The 17473-nt window shown below is 32.5% G+C and overlaps 2 protein-coding genes across 2 annotated transcripts in view; both read left to right on the forward strand.

The window, feature by feature from the left end:
* The window catches only part of LOC139494638 (putative ankyrin repeat protein RF_0381), a 75246-nt gene extending 69209 nt beyond the window's left edge, over positions 1–6037 (forward strand). The window contains exons 11-14 of the mRNA XM_071282797.1: positions 195–263; positions 4579–4677; positions 5436–5504; positions 5936–6037. Coding sequence (XP_071138898.1) covers positions 195–263; positions 4579–4677; positions 5436–5504; positions 5936–6037 — 339 coding nt within the window. The remainder of the gene's footprint in view (positions 1–194; positions 264–4578; positions 4678–5435; positions 5505–5935) is intronic.
* A 2164-nt stretch (positions 6038–8201) lies between these two features.
* Positions 8202–17473, forward strand: part of LOC139494639 (uncharacterized) — a 43274-nt gene continuing 34002 nt past the window's right edge. The window contains exons 1-5 of the mRNA XM_071282799.1: positions 8202–8307; positions 13088–13177; positions 13629–13718; positions 14598–14687; positions 16892–16987. Of these exons, the coding sequence (XP_071138900.1) occupies positions 8233–8307; positions 13088–13177; positions 13629–13718; positions 14598–14687; positions 16892–16987 (441 nt within the window). The 5' untranslated portion in view covers positions 8202–8232. The remainder of the gene's footprint in view (positions 8308–13087; positions 13178–13628; positions 13719–14597; positions 14688–16891; positions 16988–17473) is intronic.

Genomic DNA, 17473 nt, shown 5'->3' on the forward strand with positions numbered 1-17473 from the left:
GGACTGATAAGAGCAGTCCTAAATCCTGTCACAGGTAAACGCTGATCAGTCAAGATGACTGCATTTCAAGATAACTTGCTGTACAGAATAAAACTGCACCCATCTGTATATACACATATTTTTAGACTGGTATACGATAAATACTCGACATTTGCAATATGTGCAACAATCACACAATCTTTATTTTTACTTAGGGAAAGACACCACTATATTTACTCGAAGATGCATGCCAAACACAACACTGGTTCATTAAAGACGACAAGGTATGATGTACACTCACAATGAAGTAAATCATATGACAGTTCTTATTCTGATTCGGTTATATACAAAAGGACGAGATTGTGATAACTACAAATGGAACATATTGAAAAAACGCTGAACATACTCATGGTTGCATTCGTGAAATGTTCGAAATGTTGCCGACATTATTAAAACTTCAAATCGTCAATTCTTTATGTCGAGTTTTATTAAATAGATGCTTTTAATACAGGTACCAAACTTTGGAAAACGCATTGGACAGACATAATGAATACAGCGGAACGTTATATTATATGCCATGCCAGCTAATTTTCATTTTTCGCAAACGTGCAAAAAGCGAGATATAGCAATCCTACATTCCGTCGTAGGCGTCGCTCAAAAATATTCACTATGGGGTTAAAGTTTTTGAAATTTTAATAAGATTCCTGGATTTCTACCAAATTTGGACAGTAGCTGGTACATGATCTAATGATATTATTCAGAAGTAAATTTAAAAGCAAATTCATGTTTTACAGTATTTAACTTAGTGACATACCATTAACTATGCGGTTAATTTTTTTTTAAAATTAAATAACTATCTTAAACTATCCTAGCATTTTACCAGACTTGGACAGAAGCTTGTTTATGATCGAAAGATAGTATCCAGAAGAAATTCTTTAGTATATTTCTTATAAATGGACTTAGTTTTTCTTCCAGTTAACATAACATTCAGTCTGCAGTTAAAGTTTGTAAAACATCTATTAGATCCATAAACCATCCTGGATTTTTACTAAACGTGTACAAAAGCTTCTTACAATCATTTCAATAATGTTTCCCTATTTTTTGTTCAGCCTGCGACTTACAGCAAACGAAGGCGAGACACTGCGTTCAGCGGAACCCTTGCACATTTTTGTTTTAGAAACACGTGTTTCAAACAGATTGAACATGCTATTCGTTGTTTCTCATTTGTTTGGATCCGAGTAAGGTTTATAAATTATGGAAAACTCTTTATACACCATTACATTTGTAAAATTGAAAATGATGTGAATGGGGAATGTGTCAAAAGGACAACAACCCGACCAAAGAACAAACAACATGTTTACTTTGGCAGTTTATTTACTGAATCAAAGTACAAAAAAGTATTTCTATGTTTGCCTTAGTTAAACATGTGAAATTAAGACGATACGCTCGTAAAGGTTATAACTTTACAACCGTTTTTAATTGATAACAACTGTTATGAGGAAAGAAGACTACTATTAGCTGACTATGCGGTATGGGCTTTGCTTATTGTTGAAGGCCGTATGGTGATCTTTAGTTAAACAATCTGTGTCATTTGGTCTCATATGGATAGTTGTCTCATTGGCAATCATATTACATCTTGTTTTTATATATACAATTGACATTTCTAAAGAACATCCACCAACCTCACTGATTTTAAACTGTTCAATTCGATAAATATGTGTCTAAGCTCACTAATGAAATGCTTCCGCGTTCGTAAATCTTTAGATACTAAGAGTGTCTGATTGGTGATTGTGACATATTAACTTGTTCATACGGCGCCTGATCTCTGTTGTATACAAAAGTGACTTGTTATTTGTGTACGCATCATGTGTTTTTCCTGATCGAGTTGATGCTATCTCCTAAGTTGTTTGTCTTTTGCCAAGATTTATATATTATGATTGGATGAACATGGAAGCCTATTTAAGCTGTCGCTGTATGTAAATAAAGAAGCAAGTAACAAATTACAGAACAAATGAACTGATGGACAATTCGATAGCTTCACGTTAACATATTTTATTTTTCTGGATATAGATCGCAAGCTTTTTACATTTTTTTTTGTGTATCTTTTCAGTTGTTTTTTTTTTTTGTCTCTTTTTATTTTTATTTTTTTTTTGTCTTTTTTTTTCGTTTTTTTGTGTCTCTTTCTTCCTACTGTTAGAAAAATTAGTTATAATATGGCTTGTGTAATTCAGTGTAAAGAGATACATATCGGTAACTCTACAAACTGCTCAGAGTCTGAATTGACCAGTTTTTGTGCTCGACCAGTAAAATCGAGCACACATTTTACTCGACACTGTCTCGACTGTACTTAACTGTACTCGACTAGGTCTCAACTTTACTTAATTAGTCTGATTCAGTACTTGATGATCTTTGTGTAGTCTGAAATGGTCTTGACCAAGGCTCGACCTGTCTTGACTAGATTAAATATTGATCTTACAAAATTCAAGCTTATTACATGTATTAGGAAGTTTGATTTATTGCTGTGAAATGAAAGAATTGAATTTTGTTGTTTTTCTGTCAAATTTAAGAATTAAATTAATCTAGGTCAAAAAAGCTAGAATTTGCAGTTCGAACAAAATAGAGATCGTATACTTTATTTTTTTTTAATATTTTTATATATTAAAAAAAATAAAGTGTACTATCTCTATTTTGTTCGAACTGCAAATTCTAGCTTTTTTTTTACCTAGATTATTTTAAGTCCTAAATTTGACAACACTACAACAAAAACAAAATGACCTTGGATTCAGTAAGACTAATATATGTCTAAGATAGCTGCATAGTTTGATGAAAATCGGATTTGCAAAAATTATTAAAAAAATTAAAGTGTACTTTCTTTATTTTGTTCGAACTGCAAATTCTAGCTTTTTTATCTAGATTATTTTAATTCTTAAATTTGACAACACTACAACAAAAAACAAAATGACCTGGGATTCAGTAAGCTTAATATATGTCTAAGATAGCTGCATAGTTTGATGAAAATCCAAGTTGATTTGCAAAAGTTATTAAAAAAATTAAAGTGTACTTTCTCTATTTTGTTCGAACTGCAAATTCTAGCTTTTTTGACCTAGATTAATTTAATTCTTGAATTTGACAGCAATACAACAAAAACAAAATGACCTGGGATTCAGTAAGCCGAATATATATCTAAGATAGCTGCATAGTTTGATGAAAATCCAAGTTGATTTGAAAAAGTTATAAAAAAAATTAAAGTGTACTATCTCTATTTTGTCCGAATTGCAAATCCTAGCTTTTTTATCAATTTTACTTTCATTCTTACATTTTACAGCAATACAACAAACAAACTAAATGACTTGAGATTCAGTTAGATTAATATATATCTAAGATAGCTGCATAGTTTGATGAAAATCCAAGTTGATTTGAAAAAGTAAAGATGCCTATCTGAATTTATATAATTTTTTTTTTACCTATTGTAAAATTAAATTACTTCATTTCACAGCAATAAATCAAACTACATAATACGCTTGAATTTTGTAAGATCAATATTTAATTTAGTTAGATGGGCTGATTTACACCATCCAAAACTAAATGTGAAGGTCAAGACTAGTTGAGACAGGTCGAAACTGGTTGAGACTGAGTCGAGACAGGTCGAGACTAGTCAAGACTGGTCGAGACAGGTCGAGCCTTGGTCAAGACCATTTCAGACTACACAAAGATCATCAAGTACTGAATCAGACCAATTAAGTAAAGTCGAGACCTAGTCGAGTACACTTAAGTACAGTTAAGTACAATCGAGACAATGTCGCGACTGGTCGAGTAAAATATGTGCTCGATGTTACTGAGCACAAAAACTGGTCAATTCAGACTCTGAGCAGTTTGTAGTGTAAGATTAAACAAATAAATTGTGAAAAGCCGTTGTTAGTTATAAAAATCACAGTGGTTTGTAGTATGTGAAAGTTAAAAAAGTTGAGCATTAACGTATATCAAATAGGACGTAACGATGTTTCTTCTATTTGGTGTGTTAAGATTGTGGACCAACTACATATATTAACATGTTTATTAGTTATTAGTTGCTTTAAAATAGCTGTCAGTAACTGCGAGTACTATCAGATCTGTACTTAGTGTTTTTTTGTTGTTCGGGTGAACAAGTACTTTATGTATTTTTATCCATCTGATGAGTTAAGCCCTTTTAACTGATTTGTAAAGTTCGTTCTTAAGTTGTACTGTTACACCACTGTCCCAAGTTAGGATGAGGGTTGGGATCCCGATTACATGTTTAACCCGGCCACATTCTGTATGTATTTGTTTGACCCAAGTCAGGAGCCTGTAATTCAGTGGTTGTCGTTTGTTTATGTGTTACATAATTGTTTTTCGTTCATTTTTTGTACATACATTTGGCCGTTAGTTTCTCGTTTGAATTTCTCTACATTGCCATTTCGTGGCATTTATAGCTGATTATGCGGTATAAGCTTTGCTCATTGTTGATGGCCTTACGGTGCCCTAAAGTTGATAATTTCTGTGTCATTTCACTTATGGAGAGTTGTCTCATTGGCAATCATAACCCACATCTTCTCTTTTATATATCCTTATGTAATGTTGAAGGGTAGTTCACCTTTGCATCAAGCTGCAAGCGACGGAAAGATGAGCATGATAACAGCTTTAGTAAGTCTTGGAGCCAATGTGTCAGCTGTTAATGGTGAGGTAAGCCAAGGTTTTGTTTATTTCAAGTTCACATGTAATTTTCTGTTTAGATATAATGTGTAAACTATTCTATTACGTACTTATTATGGTAATTTGGTAAGGTGAAGGTGTTCATTTCTATTAGAAACATACGCAATGGTAAGTTTACAATACCATTGAATAATTCTGTTTAATTACTTTTGAAAAATACAACAATTTGCATTTAAAGAAATATACATATAAAAACCTCCGCTAATTTCAATTTATAAAAATCACAAATAAATAAATATCAAACCTGTTCCATGTCTGTAAATGGTTATCAAAGGTACCAAGATTATGATTTAATACGCCAGACGCGCGTTTAGTCTACATAAGACTCATCAGTGACGCTCATAACAACACATTTAAAAAGCCAAACAAGAACAAGGTTGAAGAGCATTGATGATCCAAAATTCCAAAACGTTGTGCCAAATACGGCTAAGATAATCTACTCCTGGTTAAAAAATCCTTAGTTTTTATCGAAAAATCCAAAGTTTGGTAAACAGGAAATTTATGAAAACTGCCATTTAATTCATATTCATTGGAGTGCTGAGTACTGGACACGTGATACTCTCGATGACAAAACCTCCACCAGCAGTGGCATCGACCCAGTGGTGTAAAATAGTTATCAAAGGTGCCAGGATTATGATTTAGTACGCCAGACGAACCTTTCGTTTTTTAATTTTTTATACAAATTGAAAAAATAATCACGCTGGTTCTTTATAATTATATATACATAGGGAAGGAAACCGTTGTTTTTTCTTGAAAGAACCTACAACAAGTCAAATGACCACATGGGAGAGTTGGAGGTAAGTAACAGTGCCTAAATCTGCTAACTGTGTTGAGTGACTCCCAGTTCATGTTTAGATATTGAAAAAAAAAATTCAGAACTTAAGCATACATATATCAGTTTGGAATATTTGTCATATCTGTACACACCTGATTATCAGATATTATTACGACAACCGGGGCTCACAATCAATATACTGAATCGTCCCTTTCCACGCTCTTATCACCAAATTTGTATTGTTGTAAGACATTATTTCCTCTTGTCACCCGGGGCGCTCGAATCAAATTGGTTTTTCTTTTGAGGATCATGTAACCGAAAATGCAAAGGTGCAGTGTCTTTTGTAGAATAATTGATTTTTCACACTTCAACACTTCACTAACATCCAACTACTCGAAAGAATATGCGACATTCTATTTCAGTCAGTACTTGTGTCTTATATATCACAGTTAGCTTGAGATTAAGGATACTAATGGTACAAGACTGACTGCTTCATATCTGGATCGTTTCTTCAATATTGACACAGATGAACGACTTCACACTAACAATCGATGACAAATAGGATGCTTTCAACTTTCCTATTTTATTATTTCCCATTTCTCAGCAGTACAAAAAAACCCACTGCACTGTTGTATGGTGATTATTTATCTCAACTGATATATCACAATCGTGCATGTTCACACTATCCGCATTGTATATAGAAGCTGATTTGCAAGGAGGAAAGATAATAAAGGAAACACTCCATACATTTAAAGGTCACCATCACAAATTGGTAGATCAATACGATATGTTCTTTGTCCAAACAAATAACATATTTACCACATATCCTGTTTTTAACTCTATATATGACTTTTATATCAAATGCGCAATGCGATACCTCGTGTCAGTGGTATTTTATAAATCAAGCATTCATGTATTCATTGTTGTTGTTTCTGGATTTAATGTGTTTTGTCGTATCGATTGTAGTCCAACTTGATTTTAAAATAGCCTTTCAGTAGCATCATTGTCGTGGAAATTGTTTTAACTAGTGATTCGAAAATAATTATGTGAAGTTGAAGAATACGTATGCGTTACGTAATTATCTCACTGTTAATGATGTCTGTCATTGATGGAAGATGTACGTTGTTGTGCCGACATTTACATTATTAGTTTGTGTGTTTCTCTGTTATGAGTGTTTTTGCGTGTATTTGATGCTGTATTTCTCTCTCGATAGCGATATGTTTTAACATTGACATAATAGCCGCAGGTATGCCTATCCATAAAACCAGGTTAAACCCACCATTTGTTCTTAAAATGTCCTGTACCAGGTCAGGAATGTGGCAGTTTTTTTTTTTTTTTTTATCTTTTTTTAGTTTGTTTCTATTCATTTTGGTGTCTGTTTTGTTGCACTTCAGTGTTCCTGTTGTTCCTGTGTTATACTATTATAGGTAATGCGTTTCCAAGTGTTTTATTTTGAATCCCGGACTTGATTTCTCTCAACCGTGAGCAGACCGACGGGTGCAACAAGTGGATCAGGATCAGCCTACCCTTCCGGAGCACCTGGTGTCACTCCAAGTGTTGATTGGGTTCGTGTTGCTAAGTCTCCAGTTTTATATGATGCTTTTAGTATATTATTGTTTGTCTGTTGCCCTTTGTTTTACTACTCTGAAACGTTACATTAACAATTGCTTATCAACTAAAAGTGGCTAGATCAAAACCAAGGAGGCAAAGCTTTAATTAAGTCGCAAAATTGTCATGGGTAGATATTAATGCGACGTTTCATTACAATAATGTAATATATGTAGATCATATACTAATTAAAGCAGAAAACTTAACAATTGTGTCCACGTAAAAGCAATCACTAAGTATAGCTTTTAGTTACAATCTTCGAAGGCGAGACAGAAACCATATAGGAGGATAGTGACACCGTATTTGCATCCCATGTTTTGCATTCTGTGGCTTTATTATCAGGCGATTTGTTTTTCAAATTCAAAGAAAATAGTCATTTTAACGATCGTCTAAATATTTGGGAATACTTATTTTTAACCGAAGTGTAAGGTAATATTTAAACTTATTTCGTTTATTAGCGGTAAAATCAGAACAAATTGACCAGAGTAGTAAAAAAACGTTTGCTTTTTTTTCAAATATGTCATTGAGGTTCGAAACTCAAACGGAACCTACAAAATATGCACATGTTTTAAATGAACGTCAAGCTGAGTCATCGGACAAAAAACAAATCAAAACAATGAGCAACTGACAAAAAGAAAAAGGGTCAGATAAACAGCAAAACGGACCAATGCAAGCAACGAACAAACGGCAACAGTTTCGGACTTAAATAAAAAAAACTGACAGAAAGCAACGGACAAAAACCAGAAGTGCGGACAAAAATCTAAATTATAGGACAAAATAAAAACGGACATAGGCATCAGACAAACAACAAACGAGTTGGACAAAAAGCAAAATTAACGGACAAAAATTAAATTCTAGCCAAAAACACCATATTATACGTACATGTATACGACGATGTATACATTTGTGATCTTAAAAATACCTCAATGACACAACTTGTCATAAATGTGTTTGGTGTTCAATGCTCTGCATTTATCTATACCTCTTATAATTAATTCTAGCTTATGCTTGTATTTGAAATAAGATTATAATAAATTATTCATTAAAATGATAATCATGTCAAGTCTGGATGAAAATGAAAATTTTTAGATTTGTAAATCTATTTATTTGTGTTTTAGGGTGATTCAGCTTTACATAAAGCAATGATTCTGGGAGACACGAGATCTGTGATAGGTTTACTTACCCTGGGGGCCGATTTGTCAGCTCAAAATAAGAAGGTTAAAAGTTATAACTTATATTTTGAATATGACATGCTATTTTAAATTTTATTTCTTTTTTTCACATACTGCTGAGACATGTATATAAGTATCAAAATAATTATTGCTGTGACGATCCTTTAAGATAGATATTGAGCTAATCTGCAGTCAAGTTTATCTTCACGCCTAATATAGGTTGTACTGTGTTACAACCTTAAATTTTCGTAACAAGAAAAGTTAACAGTAGGCTCTGAAACCTGAATTATTTTTCGATATCAAAAAAGAACAAGTAAGAATACCGACAAGAGAAGAAATACAATTTGCCTCTGGAAATTTGCAGATTTGACATTATTGTGATGATATCTAGAGTAGTTATGAATATAAGATATGTTTTCAGTCAAATGGATGCCTCTGTCGTAGATTTGTCACTTGCTTGAAATACTAATATAAGTATAGCATTATTGGTGTAGTACCACCAACTGATAATACAGTTGGGTGCAGACCAAGCATTACCTGTGGACGGGCGACAAAAGTTAACGCGGCGTTTCGTATTGTATGTGTCATTTCTTCAGCGAATTAAAGTAAATTACATTTCCATAAAAGAGGGACGAAAGATACCAAAGGGACAGTCAAACTCATAATCTAAAACAAACTGACAATGCCATGGCTAAAAATGAAAAAGACAAACAAACAACAGCACACACAACACAACATAGAAAACTAAGGAATAAACAACACGAACCCCACGATTGGAGCAATAGCTCAAATCACTGGCATCTTTGTTCAAAATATACATTCTACTCGGTGGAACTATGTTTTCACCGACGAACAACGGGTTTATCTAAAAATCGAGGCAGATCAACACACCCAATTAAATAATCTAAATAAAACTGTTTAACCACATTTTAATTAAATAAAACGGTCGCCATCATAAGCTGATTGGCCAGTATGACAAAAGTGTGTCAGACATCATATCTCATATTCTTCCTCAGTCATGATAACCTTCCATCATTACCGGACTGAGCAAAGAAATACCACGACGGGTGCCGCATACGGTGCAGGAAATGCTTACCCTTTCGGAGCACCTGATTTTTTTGGTTTTTAGTGGAGTTCGTGTTGTTTCTTAATTATCATTTATAACTATTTTGTTTACTCCTTGGGTTTGATTGTTATTGTCTCTAATTTTGTTGAAATAAATGTACCACTACGGAAAATAAATAGTTTTATCGTTAAAATGGTGTGATGTACAATATTTTACCTTTAAAATTAGACTAAAATATATATCGTGACATAAGATGTTGTTTTTGCATAGTTTTACCTCTAACATGTTGAAATTTATCAACTGCAATAAAAAAAAACATAATGCACCGTAACAGATGTGTTGTATATTATTTGACGCCTCATCTTTAAATTTAAGAGTAGAATTTATATCGTCACTTAAAAAGTAAGCTGAAATTTGTTTAATTTGCTGAATTTTATCATCCGCCACAAACTAATACATTTTCTGTCTAAAACTGGTCTGATGTATGAAATTTGACCATCAATATTTCATTATAAGAGTAGAAATGCTATGGTCACCGATGAAGTGTAATGAGATTCACTTAATATGTTGAAATTCATGTTGATATGAGCGTCACTGATGAGTCTTATGTAGACGTAACGCGCGTCTGGCGTACACCACTGGGTCGATGCCACTGCTGGTGGACGTTTCATCCCCGAGGGTATCACCAGTCCAGTAGTCATCACTTCGGTGTTGACATAAATATCAATAATGTGGTCATTTTTATAAATTTCCTGTTAACCAAACTTTGAATTTTTCGAAAAACTAAGGATTTTCTTATCCCAGGCATAGATTACCTTAGCCGTATTTGGCACAACTTTTGGGGAATTTTGGTTCCTCAATGCTCTTCAACTTTGTACTTGTTTGTCTTTATACATATTTTGATATGAGCGTCACTGATGAGTTTTATGTAGACGAAACGCGCGTCTGGAGTACTAAATTATAATCCTGGTAAATTTGGTAACTATTTACACCACTGGGTCGATGCCACTGCTGGTGGCCGTTTCGTCCCCGAGGGTATCACCAGCCCAGTAGTCAACACTTGATTATCAATAATGTGGTCATTTTTATAAATTTCCTGTTTACAAAACTTTAAATTTTTCGAATCACTTAGGATTTTCTTATCCCATGCATAGATTACCTTAGCCGTATTTGGCACAACTTTTTTGGAATTTTGGATCTTAATGCTCTTTAACTGTGTACTTGTTTGGCTTTATAAATATTTTGATATGAGCGTCACTGATGAGTCCTATGTAGACGAAACACGCGTCTGGCGTACACCACTGGGTCGATGCCACTGCGTGTGGACGTTTCATCCCCGATGGTATCACCAGTCCAGTAGTCATCACTTCGTTGTTGACATGAATATCAATAATGTGGTCATTTTTATAATTTTCCTGTTAACAAAACTTTGAATTTTCGAAAACTAAGGATTTTCTTATCCCAGGCATAGATTACCTTAGCCGTATTTGGCACACCTTTTGGGAAATTTTGGATCCTTAATGCTCTTCAACTTTGTACTTGTTTGTCTTTATACATATTTTGATATGAGCGTCACTGATGAGTCCTATGTAGACGAAACGCGCGTCTGGCGTATTAAATTATAATCCTGGTACCTTTGATAACTATTTATATTTTGTTACCACAAATCTTTCAATATAAGAGTATAAATGCTATGGTCACCTTTATAGTAAGCTGAAAATATATGAATGTACTGAAATTTATAAACCGCAATACAAAAATAACACATAATCTGTCTAAAACTTATGTGTTGTAAATTATATGACCCTAAATCTATTAATTTAAGAGTAGAATGTGTATCTTCACTAATAAAGTTAGCTGAAATTCCTTTAATTTGTTGAATTTTATCATTCGTCACCTAAACATAGTACCTTTTCTGTCTAAAACTGGTCTGATGTATAAAATTTGACCATCATATTTTGATATAAGAGTAAAAATTCTATGGTCACTTACGAAGTTAGCTGAAATTCCCTTAATATATTAAAATTTATCAACGGCCATTAAAAATAATACATTTTCTGTCTAAAATGATGTGTTGTATATACTATGATCCTTAATCTAGGGTAGGGGCATTAAGGCCTGGTTTTGGCCAAAGAAAATAAATTGTTTGATAATTATTCCAAATAGGCACATACTATTTCGAAATGCATAGGGTCAAGAAATATAAATGAAAATCATCAAGATTTTTATATGATGACGTCACAATTACGTCATCATATGTACTGTTTTCACAAAAACAATAAAAAATACAGAATTTATGCAGTTTTCTATCTTTATATCCATTGTGGGAACATCGTGCGCAGCCAAGAAACAACAAACTAATTTAACAGAAGCTTTATTATAACTATTGAAATAATCTCACCAAATATAAAGTTGTTTTTTGGGTGCGCACATACTTTTTTCAATCTAAAATATACTTTACAAAAACAAGGAAAATCAGGAAAGTTTACAAAATATGCAAATTAAGTCATGATTTGTTGCCATGGTAACTTGTTCAATGTCAAATTTGTTTTGTTTTTTTGAATACCTTGTATCTAAGTCAAGTTTTCAGTGACTTAAGAATATGTATGATAACTTTTAAATTAGTAGTAATTTTTGGGCCAAATAGGGGCCTTATTGCCCCTCCTCCTTTAAAATTAGAATGTTATCGTCACTAATAAAGTTAGCTGTAATTTCTTAAATTTGTTGAATTTTATCACCCGCTACATAACATTAATACATTTTCTGTCTAACACTGGTTTGATGTATAAAATTCGATCTTCAATTTTTCAACGTAAGAGAAAAAATTCTATAGTCACTTCAGAAGTAAGCTGAAATTCCCCTAATATGTTGAAATTAATCAACTGCCACACAAAATAAATAAATTATATATCTAAAACTGATGTTTAGTATATGAATTGGACACTAAATCTATAAATTAAAAAATGGAATTTCTAAAGTCACTAAAAAAGAGAGCTGAAATTCCTTTTATTTGCTGAAGTTAGCATCCGCCTTGAAAAAAATAATACATTTTCTGTCTCAAACTGGTCTGATGTATAACATTTAAAAATGAAATTGTAATTAGTAATACATGTTTTTCAAAGTGATTTTGTGTCCTAAAAACAGAAGCTGTGACATGTCCAGTCATTTAACAGTTTAAGTCATAAGCTGCCGTAAAAAGTTAAATTAAATCTTGTTTACATGTTCATGTACAAACATTGCACAGTACTTTGTTTAATCGTAGTTTATCTAGGACTGAATATTTCAAAAAAAAAAAGTTGTTTATAGTCGATATCTTTCCCTCATGTTACAAATGTACATGTTATGCATTGTTCTTTTGGTAACACATGAATTAGGAAAATCAGTACAATAATTCGAAACGTTATTTTTGAAATCTAAGGTAAAATTTCACACAAATCGATTAAAACTTTTAAAAAATAGTAAAATGTGTCTGACTAAAGTCTTTTGACCAAAATGAAAAGATGTATCGTCTATTTATAGATTACTACAAAAGTTAACGCGAAAAGGTTGGTTTCTTGTACTGAAGAATAACAAATTAAAACGTGTAAACAAAATCATCAAACATTTAAACACGTGTTTGTTACTTCCTGACCCTTAATTCAGATAAACTCAACATCATCTGATTTGTTATTGGGAGTAGCATGTCTATGATCCAATAAGAAATCAAATATTTCAATCAGGTAAATGTAAATATCTGAATTCATGTTTTATATATGACAGAATCAAACTCCACTCCATGTGGTCAAGTACAAGGAAGATGCTGAACTTTTAATTCAATATGGAGCCGATGTTAATAGTAGAGACATCAATGTGAGTATGCATGACTGTGTAAATTTAACTGAGAGCTAAATAGGTCAGCACAGATGTATAAAACGTTGATTTATAGTATGGTCCCTTGCATAAAAAAAGGAAAAACTGAGTTTACATGAACGTTTCAATAAAATGCACATACCAGACTTGTCACAAATATACCTAAGTACATATAATGACAAAATGCTGATAAACTAGTGTGCTGCAAGCTGTTTTTATATAAGATAACTGCCACATCAAACGCTTTTATGTTATGTTAAATATTATGTATCATAAAACAGAAGATGTGCTATGACGTTAAGACACCACTAGTTACCACTAAAGATTTCAAAAGAGGACCACAGTTAAAGATAATTGTGACATTTTCTTAAATACAAATTGGTGTGCATTATTCATCAACACAAATCGTACTGATTTACTTCTCTGAATACACTGTTATCTTTCAAAACAGAATCAAACACCACTTCATTTGGCAACACACAAAGACGTTGCTCAAATTTTAATTCAGAATGGAGCCGATGTCAACAGTATAGATTTCAATGTGAGTATAACATAATACATAGTAAGCAACTATCTGTCGTTTTATTATAGATTCGTTTGAACGAATGTTCACTATGTGACTAGTCTACGAAATAAAGCGAACCGAAATTGCTTTGCAAATGTCATTTTTTAATCATAGAGTACACGAGTTCAGTAATCAACAATGAATTGACATATTTAAAAAAAAACTTTCATCAATGTTCGTACCTCAAAATCCGTAAATGTATTTCACGTACAACTATACAAGCCGTTTTTGTATCAGTGTACCTGTTATCTGTTTTAGGCAGGAATTCGTTGAACACATATATACGACATACAAGATACTAACTAATAAGGGATACAGTTGTGTTATTTAATGTCTATATTTTAAGATACCCGCCACGTTAAACAATTATATGTTTTGAAAATATAATAACTTTCTTAAGAAGACTAACGATAAATGTTTTAAGCGTCAAAGTATTTGTTCGATACAGGCGTATATCTACTTCACCAAAAGTGCGTACTGTTAAAATAGTCCGACCGCATGACGTATTTGTCTCCTGTATTACAAGTTATGTTATTATATGTATTATGATACAGGTCTTTACTTAGAGTGAATCAATCACTCGCGAACATTTTAAAATTAAAACAAGAATGGACATTTGCATGATCACTGTTGATGTCACAAGAGGCAAACTAGATGTTTTCCAGAAGTTAGAATAAACTGAAGTTGTACCAAATGTTTTATTATACAAACATCATTTAAGGCAGGTGTGAAGTCATCTTGTTTAACCATAAAAAACTGCACTAAATCCAAAAGATACAACTCTTTCCAACGAATATATTGGTACTGGAAACGTTTTCTCTAATCGCAGACGTTTATTATTCTATCTTTTAACAGGGTCAAACTCCACTGCATGTGGTCAACAATCAAAAAGTAATTGAAATTTTAATTCAAAATAGAGCCGATGTTAACAGTGTAGATATTAATGTGAGTATGCATGACGTAGAACTGTTTAAAATAGGACAAAGACTGTATCAAACTTCATCCATTCATACATACTACGCTGCTTAGTCTAAACAATAAGGAATTCATACACGCTTCCTAAAACATGCAACATGTACTACTGTACAACATTCATTGCAGAATTGTAATGTTAAATAACATGTGTTCAATACTTTGATTATTCCAAAATATGTGATGCATCTCACAATTATAAAAGTCTAGCAAAACTATTATTTAAACTATTATTCACTTCATTTTGCTATTACTTTAACGTCCGACAGGGGTCCCATTGATACTTGTTGTCCTTAGTCACGTTTATAAGTCCAGCATGTTCCGCATAAGGAGCATAATCTACTTGTTCATGTTATACCTCCGTGGTACTTTAGATTATCAACGTGTTTAGCTCACCGATACCCAAATGGCCTCAATTGAGCGGATGTCATTATTTGGCGTCTGTCGTCATCTGTCGTCGTCTGTCGTCGTATGTCGTCTGTCGTCGTCTGTCGTTGTAAACTTTTAGAAAAATCTTCTTCTCTGCAACTGTGGGCCAAATACCCTTACACTTTAACCAAATGCTCCTTTGGCTATCTAGTTTATTATTGAATCCGAAGTTTTGATTCATCGACAAACATGGCCGACAAGGCTGAACATTTACCATAGGGGTTAAATGCAATGTTTGGCTTATATCTAAAATCTAGACATTAAGACAAAATATAACGGGGAGTAAAAATGTTCAAATGGTTAAAATCTATCAGCTCTGACATCTTTATACAAACTGATCACCCCATTATGGGGTTGCTGCCACTAAATTGCTTTTTTTTAGGGAAATTTTGCAGTTTTTGGTTATCTTGAATATTATTGATGATAAAAATAAAATGTAAAAAACAAAAATGTCAACAAATTCAAATCTACAAAAAGTCTTATGAGCAAAATTGTCAATTGACCCCATTAAGGAGTTATTGCCCTTTAAGGACAATTTTACACTAGTTGTTCATGTTTTTATCTTTAAAAAATCTTCTCATATGCATTTAGTATACATTTTGTATTGTATTTCCTTCTACGTCAAGAAACATAGACACTTTGGCTAAAATGGAACAAATGGGTAAAATGCAAGTATTTACTTTTGAAGAAAACATATGAAAGGTACAACGAATATTTAAATAGAATTTTTAAGCCACTTGTTAATATATATATTGAGCTGCAAATATAATCATTAATGAAAGATATAAGCAACAAAATATTAGTTGATTCAGACTCTTGAGAGCCTCGTGTTTCGTTGGGGCTAATATTGATCATTCCTGAGTTTTACTATGTTAGGCGTTTTGTAATATTTTTAATATTTTTTCGAGATTTATTTTGTAATGGAACAGTTAGTTTGGTTGATCTTGAGTGAATTTGCCTTTAATTTTTTTTAATACAGTTTTCTACCTTTGAAAACGTTTACGCCTAATCATCGGCATAATATAAATATGTATTTACTGCAATGCAATGCAAAAAAGGGTAGATATGACGATGCCAGCAATGAGAATCAGTGACATTTATATTTGCGATTACCTTACACAGGATGACACCTGAAGCCTTGTCTTTACCTTTCTGGCTTCAAATGATTCAATATATTTCACGCAAGCAGTAGCAACTCAAATTTAAAGTGAAGTACACTATAACCGTACACACAAGTTCTGGAATATAATATAACTGTGTCTGCTTTTTGGTCGGGTTGTTTTCTCTTTTACACATTCCCCATTTTCATTCCCAATCTAATTTTGTTTTCCACGATGTAAAATGCTTAAGGTGAAGGTCTACACATTGCGGTTGTGCACATATCATTTTCATCATATATTTAAGGATTTGAAATATCTTGGTCTCTTTATACGTCTTGGATATTTAAGTATGAATGACAGAAAATTATCTGCGGGATTCTTTCAAAAACTGCTTTGGCGCCAAGACGTGCGTCCGTCTACGTTTAAAAAAACATTTTCATAGACGGAAACGTCAATATATATGATGTTTGCAGTCATTGTCATCTTTTGGGATGTTGTCGTCCTCCTTCTCCGTATTTTCATATTGAAAACATATATGTATACTATTACTGATTACATTACTGAATAATTATTGCTCAGTTTTAGGGTGCAATTGGTCAGCTTAACTTTATATATATATATATATATGTACATATATTTCTTCATTAGGGTGATTCGCCTTTACATGAAGCAGCGAGTCAAGGAAAAGAATCCGTAGTAAAAATACTTAGTGCTGGCGCCAAAGTTTCTGCTCGAAATAATAAGGTATACCGTTCTGACTATTTTGTTTACACTGTTCGTACAATTTAACATTATTAACAAGGATCATAAGCAAAGTAGCAGAACGTTTGTATGGATACCCATATAGTTGAGATTGCATTATGTTCTACTGCTCAATGAAAGTTCAAATTCGTCATTAGAAATTGGATGTCCTTTGATAAGTAAATATAATTTTTCTGCATTTGTATCGTCACTAATAAAGTTATCTGAAATTCCTTTAATTTGTTGAATTTTATCATGCACCACAAAAAATAGTACATGTTCTGTCTAAAATTGGTCTGATGTATAATATTTGACCACCAATCATTCAATATAAAAGTAACAATGATATGGCCACTAATGAAGTGTAATGAAATTCACTTAAAATATATTGAAATATATAAACCACAATAAAAAAGATACATTATCTGTCTAAAACTGATATGTTGTAAATTGTATGACCCTTTATCTAAAAAATTAAAATTATAATGT

Source organism: Mytilus edulis, chromosome 11 (genome assembly GCF_963676685.1).
Source record: "Mytilus edulis chromosome 11, xbMytEdul2.2, whole genome shotgun sequence".
Classification (NCBI taxonomy): Eukaryota; Metazoa; Mollusca; class Bivalvia; order Mytilida; family Mytilidae; genus Mytilus; species Mytilus edulis.